We start from the raw sequence: 9,422 nt of genomic DNA on the forward strand, positions 1-9,422 counted from the left end.
GCACCCAGCATTTTGTTATATTCGTGGGGCTTGTAACACTTGGGGCAGCCGTGGTAAAAACAGCCGTTGAATTCAAAGGCTGTCGGCACACCCTTAATTACAGAGTACCCGTCCAGGTAATAGGGGCCCAGGCGGAATTCACCAGCCTGTAATGCATGTTGAATCTGGATGTCTTCCTTCTCAGAGACGTACATGAGCCACTGGATAGAGGGGGTTGAATAACGTTTCTGTTTACCGTTATAGAGGTCTGGCGGTACTAGAGCGATAGTTTCTGGCCTCAAAAACATGTGTTTGTAGATGGACATACACATGGATGCCAGAGTGACGTTTTGAAATGGGTCTATGTATTCGACCGCATGCTGTATTTCAGGGGTTTTGGATGTCGAGGCCTTGACTTTCTTAGTCAATGTCTTAGGTTTCAAGGCCTTGACTTCTTTAGTCATAGACACCACAACATCTCTGAAAAGGTTACAAGCTTGCCGGAGGATCATTACATCAGCCTGACAATAAGCTTTCAACTCTGTTTGAAAGTGAAACTCCTTTTCACGGTTTTCAGAGTACCACTCTAGAAAGCTCACTTTCTCATCAGGCATCATGTATTCAACCCCGTAGCTGTCAGGAGGCGGCATGGGTCCCACATAATTCTGGTTAGCCCAGGTGTTGAAAAAGTGTGGAAAATACCCTTTACAACCTTGGAACCCAAAGGCCTTTGGCAGCTTGCTCAATTTCATGGGTAGGAAATTCAGGGTGTCTATGAAGCGTATTTTTAAAGGACATACCGTCATCAGCATCAGTTTAGACCCCTGGGTTATGAGTTCCACCTGTATCTTTTCACGAATCATGTCTCGTAGAATAAAGAAGGAGTCATAGGCTTTCGAGTTGTGGGCTAGCATGGTATATCCTTGGAATTTGGCCTGAATGAAAGTGCTCAGGAAATCACCAACGCACGTTCGTCCCTCAAACTCCCAACTGTCGTCGGAAGTTAGATGGTGCGCGTAAATGTAGTTAGGCTGGTGTACCCCCGTCTCTTGTGTGCACTCTATATCAAACACTATATAGTCTTCGGTCTTGGTCTGAGATGGACCTTTAACCATATAACACTGATGGTTGGTACCGGCTTTGTAAGATACATGGCAACGGGGACATATCATACCTTTGCACTTGTGATTCACTGCCACATACCGCCCACACTCGCTACAGTCCTTTTTAGGGACGCAGCTGTAAGATTGCTCGTGTATGCTCAAACAGTTTTGCGAGCGACAAAACAACCTACAGATGCCGCACCTCACCTTTAGGGTAGCGTCTTCTATGCAGCCGTCCCTCTGACACATCTTACAACACATTTCACACTGGTGGTATGTTTTATTGTTGTATATATGATCGCAGTGGGCGCACACATATTTGGCCCCCAGAAAACCTTTAAGGTTCAAGATACCGTAAAAATGATTTTCCATGTGGAGGACATATACGGTCTTGTTTCTCACAGGTTCCCCGGTTGTAAAGTACTTCCAGGAACCGCTGTGATAGAGAACTTTCACCGTCACGGCGAAATAGTTCTCAAAAAGACCTATATCACCAAAGCCGACCATTCGGTCAGGAGGTATTTCAAGAACCTCATGGGCTTCAGCAGCTCTAGACATGATGACAGCGTCAGGGGTCTTGCGAGTCATCAACAGACCCACGATGCTGGCCGCCAGACATGTATTGGCAGTGGCGTTGCTAAAGTTGAGCAGCCACCTCTGTTTCTTGCCAATTATTTTACTGTATAGTACGCTCTTTAAGGGTCTGGAAACACCCCCCTCACGCCCCCGTACAATGAGGGCTATGACTCTAAACGTGCCATAGGCGACTAGTTCAGCCTTACTCTGTAAAAGCCTTGAGAGGTTTTCTAAAAATTGCACAGCATCAAAAACATCTCGGGTCTTCCGCCTGGTGAACAACGGTGTGTCAAAACCCTGCCCCTGGAAGCGGAGTTGGAAAAAGTCATTAGGCCCCACAGCGTGTAACAACCTTACTATGAGCTCCTGCACAGCCTGATGTATAGCCAGAACACCGTGAGTGGTTGATGTTATTTGATGTAGGTTAACAAATCTAAACTCCTCATAGTGTTCTACGGCCCTAAACCTCTCTACATTGCGAGTGTAACTCCTAACACTCTCTAAAAACAAGGGCTCTGGGCCCTCATCAGTAGGAGTGTGATTTGTGGAGGTGTTCTCTGATGTGTCACTTTGGGAGGTCAGGTTGGTCCCTGTCTCAGAGGTCCTTGTAAACCTGCGGGTAGCGCATATTCTAGCCTTCTTGAGCTTATTTATTAAAAGCCGGCGTTGCTTTGTACTATTAAGCCACTTTTGTTTTTTTTTACGGGCCCAGGCTTTTCTAGATACCAAGCCCCAGCCTATCTGAACAGGTAGGTCGCTGTCGTTGGATGTCTTGTTCATGGAGGCCCCCGCTACAGTTCCACCCCTGGGTCCTTCTGAATGTTGCGTTGTTTGGAGTTTTGCCATCCCCCCTACCCCCTTTAAATGGCCGACCCTGGGGATGTTAGACCCTGCCCCTATGTATTGTCGGTGGTGAAGTGCTGGCTTATATGCTTCAGGCGTTGATCTTGAAGCTGTGGTACCGTGGTTGAAAGGGTCTAGGGAAACAGGGGTGTCTTGTTTGAAGGGTTCTATGGAAACATTGGGGTCTTGTTTGAAGGTTTGTGGGGTACCAACTGGGCGTTGCTTGAGCAGTTTTAAGAAGCGTGCAGACTTTGTCACTAACCTCTGGACCGTACGGCTATATTTTGAGGGTCTCTTATGAGCACCAGTGGTTGTGGGGGTCTTTAGGGGTTGGTGCTTACATAGTCATGAATGTGTACCTTGTATGTCGGCCACAGCCGCCTGACACATCTGTATGATGTCTTTTTTACAAACCCCAACCCTGGCCACGACCAGATGTTGGGCCTCCCTCTTGTTGATGAGATTGGAATACCCCATATCCATTCTTATGAGTGCACGGTTCGCCTGCCGTTTTAATTTTCGAACCGCCATCTGTATCTCTCTTACGTGTGTCTTCAATACATCTTCTGTGTTTACAGACCCATCTTGTTCCTGCTTAGGGGGGCACACCTTGCGAGGTCTTATAAATGGAGGCACCCCCCCAGTCCCATCTATACTGCAACCCTCAAAGACGGGGTTGGACACGGGTCTGTACACGGGCATGTCCCATGGGATGGACACGGACCTGTACACGCGGCTGGCAGAGGTGCTGGCCTCGGGTTTGGACACGGTACTGTACACAGGATTGGCAGAGGTGCTGGCCACGGGGCTGGACACGGGACTGTACACAGGGTTGGCAGAGGTGCTGGCCATGGGACTGGACACAGGACTGTACACGGGATTGGCAGCTGGGCTGGACACAGGACTGTACACGGGGTTGGCAGAGGGGCTGGACACGGGGGTGTACATGTGAATGGCCGTGGGGCTGGTAGGGTCGTATGCTCCTGGAGGGGTACTCGGGGACAAAGGGTATGAGGATTGTGAGGAGGTGTCGTTGTAATCCTGGGGCCTAGTTGAAATGTCGGTGGTAGGGTGTGGTGCCTGGTTACCTGTGTTCTGTAAACCCTCTGTGCTCAAAGACCCTTGGTACACCGCTTCTGGGGTTCTACCTATGGTGTCTACCAACCCCCTCAACGCCTCAAGAGAGTTGCTAATCGTGGTAGAAGGACCTTCTAGGGGTTGCGCAGTATCACCTGTTGAGACCCTAGGCTGTGCCTGAACACTTACAACCGGTTTTGGGGGCTGTTCAGGGGCGTGCACCTCTACATGTACAGTTATTCTATTTGGCACTGTCTGGGGTTTCAGGACGCTTGGTGGATCCGGCGTTGCCTTAGGGTTGCTGAGGGTCTCTGCTAACTGTAGCTTAGGGACCCCCGGTTTCAGCTTCAGATGTTTCCTTGAGAGGCGCGATGTTTTAGGGGGTTGTGGTGGCGACGCCTCTTCTACACCCACAGGTGCAACTAACACCTCCTTGGGGCTCAAGGTTGTATAGGTCTCATTCAAGGGCTTAGCATCCTTTTTTATAGATAAATCTAGGGGGCTAGCTTGGGGCTCAGGGGTGCTAGGGCTTTTCTTCTCAGGACTTAAGAGCTTTGCCTGACCCTCTTGGAGCACCTCCGGTGTCTTCTTCTTCATGTTTAACTGTTCTGTTTGGGGATCTGTGAATACCTTACAGGCCTTCACACGTTTTAAAGGTTTGGGGAGGTTCTCTGAGTCCCGCTGTTTCTTCTTAAGGGAGGCCTGGTTTGTAGGCAGGCCTCCAGTGTTGACCCCACCCCTGTGCAGAATAGATTGCTGTAGTTGGTTGTTCAGCGTGTTGCTTGGTGTATAGTAGGTAGAGAGTTTTTCCTGGCGTACACGCCTACTCACGCCTTTCGCGCCGCTTCCGTTGTTCTGGACGGATGTTGTTATGTCCGTTAAGGGCGCCACCGACCTCTCTTCAGCAGCATGTTTCTGAGCCGCTTCTAAAATATAAACAGAAAATATATATATATTAGAGAAAGCATAAAAAAAACAACACATACAAGCACCAGCGGACTACGTCCTACACAACCACCTTTTTTGATATAGGCTTTGCTACAAGCAGCTGTAACACCTCTAGTACTTCTCACACCCTTTTGTAAAAAACACACCTGAAAGAGGTCTTTTTGCAGCTCCTTTCTTTGACAGTGGTCCCACTTTAGAAGTTGAAGCTTTCCTCTTCAAGGGGATTTCTTTTGAACCATGCGCCGCCTCTTGGACCTTGACGACGTCCTGGCATAGCGTAGGGACACCTGTAAAAAAAAAATAATACCCAACATTAGACATCTTTTCTGATGATTACCTCTATACATCCTCAGGGTCAGGACTCTGGCCTACCCCACCAACTACCCAGCGTCTTAGACAGTTTAAATAACAGCTGTCTTTTTATTTACCTGTAGGAACTGAAGTGTTTTGCACAGTGTTCAGAGCGTCTTGAGCCTCGATGTACTCCATAAAATCGTCAAAAGCTTGTTGTAGGTCGGGGTCATAAGCTGTAAAAGCATACACACATGAGAGCCCATTAGAAAAAAGAGAACTTCTGAGAGACTGGTGTACAAAACTACGTAGAACTACATAGCTTTAAATATATATATACCTGGCTGCGGGGCTGACAAGTGCCCAGCGTTGCTATTTATTACAGCTGGGGCCAGCGCAGGGGGCACATTGGTGACGGTTGCATTTGCAAGGTCTTGCACCTGTATTAAACATAAAAAAAAAAAAAAAAAAAAGCAGCGGTTTTAGTAAACGCCTTTCTTAAACAAAAGTATCACAACTTCAAACAATTCTTGTATACATTTAAAACCTGATAAGCGGGGTGCACCAACACACATTTTTAAAAAAGCGTTGCAAGTGCTGCGCTAAAACATATGTTAAAAAACAACCTGCGCCATATCCTTTGCTTATGGGGTAAACCACTTTAGGTACACATGGCCCTTCTGACATTTAACCACTACCCTATATACCGGTTACTCTTTTGTAACATGTACATGCCACTTTTCTCTTGTAACACATTGTTTAATAACTCTCACATTTTGAGTGCTTTAAATAGTTGCGCCATTGCCACAATTGCCTACATAACGCTTATTCTTGTGCTTGAGTGTCTGCCTTATATCACAGTATTATAGCTCTAACTGTACTTTGTTTTCTCTTGTAACCTGCACACTTGTCACTTTATTTATTACTCATGTAACTTAACGTTTGCTTTTGTAACCGGCACACATGTCACTCCCCTTATGTTTTGCAACTGTGTCTTATGTAAAGCGCTCTGACACCTTCGGGTAAAGTCTGCGCTAACAAGCAGTATTTTTTCTGTTTGTATCTTTTATGTAACACCTGTAATCCTGAGTCCCTATGTTTTGCAAACAGGTTCTTGTGTAAAGCGCTCTGACAACTTGGGATAAAGTCTGCGCTACATTTTTTTCTACTTGTATCTTTTTTATATAACTCATCCAATTCTTAGTGCTTATGTCTTACAAATGGGTCATATATAAAGCGCTCTGCCAGCCTTCGTGTACAGTTCGCGCTAGCTAATAAAACACAAAAAAAAAAAAAAAAACACCTCGGAGCTGCAGTGCAGGGTCCGCCCCCTCCAGTGATATCACCAACTCATCACTGGTGATATCAGTGGAGGGGCGGACCCTGCCCTGCAGCTCCGTGGTGTGTTTTCCTGTTTGTATCTTTTTATGTAGTGCATGTAATCCTTAGTCCTTATGTTTTTGCAGCAAGTTCTTATGTGAAGCGCTATGCCCCAGGCGTGTCCCGCTATTGTGAAGCGCCCTGACACATTCGGGGTAAAGCCCAGCGCTAGATAATTCTCAATAAAAAACCACACCGGGGCTGCAGGGTTAGGGCCGCCCCTTCAGTGATGTCACCAACTCATCACTGTTGGGGGCGGTCCTTACACAGCAGCCCCGGAGAAGCTCACGCCGCCATGCTGCCTGCTGCTGGATCCACGTGGAGCCCGGGGCTGGTATATACCCTCACAGCCCCCAAGGACACCGGAGCCCTACACCCCTCACCCTCGAGCAGCGCCAGCAGCAAGCGGGCTCGTGGGGGATTATTTTTTAAAAAGAACGGCCGCGGAGGCCCAGAGACACCGCGACCCCCACCCCCAGAGCAGCGCCCGAGGCAAGCGGGCTCTGGGGGCCTTTTATTTACACCAGGAGCGGCCGCGGAGGCCCAGAGACACCGCGACCCCCACCCCCAGAGCAGCGCCCGAGGCAAGCGGGCTCTGGGGGCCTTTTATTTACACCAGGAGCGGCCGCGGAGGCCCAGAGACACCGCGACCCCCACCCCCAGAGCAGCGCCCGAGGCAAGCGGGCTCTGGGGGCCTTTTATTTACACCATGAGCGGCCGCGGAGGCCCAGAGACACCGCGACCCCCACCCCCAGAGCAGCGCCCGAGGCAAGCGGGCTCTGGGGGCCTTTTATTTACACCAGGAACGGCCGCGGAGGCCCAGAGACACCGCGACCCCCACCCCCAGAGCAGCGCCCGAGGCAAGCGGGCTCTGGGGGCCTTTTATTTACACAAGGAACGGCCGCGGAGGCCCAGAGACACCGCGACCCCCACCCCCCAGAGCAGCGCCCGAGGCACGCGGGCTCTGGGGGCATATTTTTAAAAATAACGCTGCACTAGGGACCCAGAGACCCCCAGGACACCCCAAGGGACTATGGCGCCCCACCAGGAGCCCCCCTGGACAACTGGCCCCAGGGTTTATTTATTTTTTTAAATACAAGGCCCTCAGGACCCCCCAAGGAGCAGCAAGGACCCCGGAGCCCTCCATGGACCCCTCCAACTCTCTACAGCGGTTTGGTGAGTGCAACCAGGCATTATTAATTTTTTAATTATATGCCCTGTATATTATTTAAAGCCCCTATGGTACCGTTACAGTGTGGTTAAATGTTTCTATGAGCTGTAAAATACCCTGTTCCACTCTGCATGTACCCTCCTAAGGCCTACAACATTATGCCCCTTAAATACATAGCCTGCAAACTCTACCCTACGTCACCACCCCATTAACACTAAATACCTACACACATAGCTTTTTAAACTCAACAAAACCTTTATTCATTTTAAATACCTTTACATTACAATTCAGGTCTTTTTAAACTCCATCCTTCAACAAAACCTTTATTCACATTAAACACAGCACATCGCCTTAAAGATTAACAGTTTACAATCCACACTACATAGTACTATTTTTTAAAAGTGCAACTTTTTTCCAAACTACATGTACACCCTAATACACCATTGCGCCATCCATTATTTACCTTCTCTACATGTTGACAGGCGGTGTCAATCTGGGAAAAGTTGCTCCGGTCCATTCTTGCCTTAAGTTCCTTGGGTTGGCTCCAAAACAATCCAGGCCAGTCACTCCCCAAAGGTTTTGAAGGGCTTGATGGTGTAGAAATCCACAAAGGTTTTCTGACTGGGTTGTAGATGCAGGAGTCCTCCAGGTACAGCAGAACAATCCACGCCAGTCGCTCCTCAAAGGGGGTTTTTTGAATGGGTGTTTGGCAGTGTTCCATGAGGGGCCTTTTTATACCTGTCCTAGCATGCTAATTAGAAGCCCCCCACACCCCTTTATGACTTGAGGGGTGTTTAGAACAATGTCATGGTGGCCTTTGGATGGGAACCTTTTTTTCTATCCTTGTACAGTATAAACAGTACAACATTGTTTACTTTGACACCTGTTACTCAAACTCAAGGCCTATCCTGGGAAGAGTGGGGTTAGACAATGGGGGCCGGTGTAAAACTCTTCACCCCTACGTGACCCCTTCTCCTGGGAATTAGGGAGCCCGGGAACAGAATCTACCTTGGGACTCATATGTCAAATTTCCTGCCAGCCACGTCAAATTGGAACTAAACTGTCAAAATTGAGACCAGGAGTTTAAGACGTGAGGACCCTTTACAGCTTTGACACCTACATGACACATTCTTCTTCACAGGCCCTGGGCTGGGGAACTCAGGACTGCCCCAGCAGCTGTTCAAACATCAGCTGGCTGCAAACCCCCAGTTTTAAAAATGCACAGACATTTCCAGCCTACAACCATGCAGTTTTTTTCTATGCACTTTTAAACACATACACAATTACCACATGTTTTTGCTGCCCTAGCTGTTAAATTTAAGGCCATAAGTTTAAGGCCAGGACTGTTTAAGGTCAGATCAAACCCTGGTCTTAAACAGTCCTGGTCTTAAACTGTCAAAATTGCGACCAGGAGTTTAAGACTGTGAGGACCCTTTACAGCTTTGACACCTACATGACACATTCTTCTTCCCAGGCCCTGGGCTGGGGAACTCAGGCCTGCCCCAGCAGCTGTTCAAACAGCAGCAGGCTGCAAACCCCCAGTTTTAAAAGTGCCCAGACATTCCAGCCTGCAACCAGGCAGTTTTTCTATGCACTTTTAAACACATACACAATTACCACATGTTTTTGCTGCCCTAGCTGTTAAATTTAAGGCCAGAAGTTTAAGACCAGACTGTTTAAGGCCAGATCAAACCCTGGTCTTAAACAGTCCTGGTCTTAAACTGTCAAAAATGAGACCAGAAGTTTAAGACCAGACATGTCAAAAGCTGTCAAAATTGCGACCAGCCTTTTGCGACCAGACATGTCAAAATTGCGACCAGGATTTTTTGATGAGTGGTATCCCGGCTTACTACTAACACCTTCCTGTACATAAACAAACCATAGCAATTTGCTTTTTCCATGTGTGCTGCACAAGGCAACACACATTGAAAAAGCAAAAACGAGGAGAAATAATACATTTTTCCTTGTTTTGCCAACTTAAGACCAGGATTTACCAGGTCTTAAGTTTGGTGCTGCCTCCTATGTACGCCACCCTTATACATAGGGGGCAGCGT

At 48.1% G+C, this 9,422-nt stretch overlaps 1 protein-coding gene across 1 annotated transcript; it reads right to left on the reverse strand.

The window, feature by feature from the left end:
* Nucleotides 1–2,844: 2,844 nt before the first annotated feature.
* On the reverse strand, nucleotides 2,845–9,154 carry LOC144820134 (uncharacterized). Its single transcript, XM_078677769.1, has 5 exons — nucleotides 7,832–9,154; nucleotides 5,158–5,257; nucleotides 4,955–5,053; nucleotides 4,673–4,813; nucleotides 2,845–4,504 (listed from the first exon to the last, which is right to left on the reverse strand). The coding sequence occupies exons 1-5, from the start codon at nucleotides 8,087–8,089 to the stop codon at nucleotides 2,847–2,849; spliced, it is 2,256 nt and encodes a 751-aa protein (XP_078533895.1). The 5' UTR covers nucleotides 8,090–9,154; the 3' UTR covers nucleotides 2,845–2,846.
* Nucleotides 9,155–9,422: the final 268 nt, after the last annotated feature.

The sequence above is a fragment of the Lissotriton helveticus genome, chromosome 1_1 (genome assembly GCF_964261635.1).
Source record: "Lissotriton helveticus chromosome 1_1, aLisHel1.1, whole genome shotgun sequence".
Taxonomy (NCBI): Eukaryota; Metazoa; Chordata; class Amphibia; order Caudata; family Salamandridae; genus Lissotriton; species Lissotriton helveticus.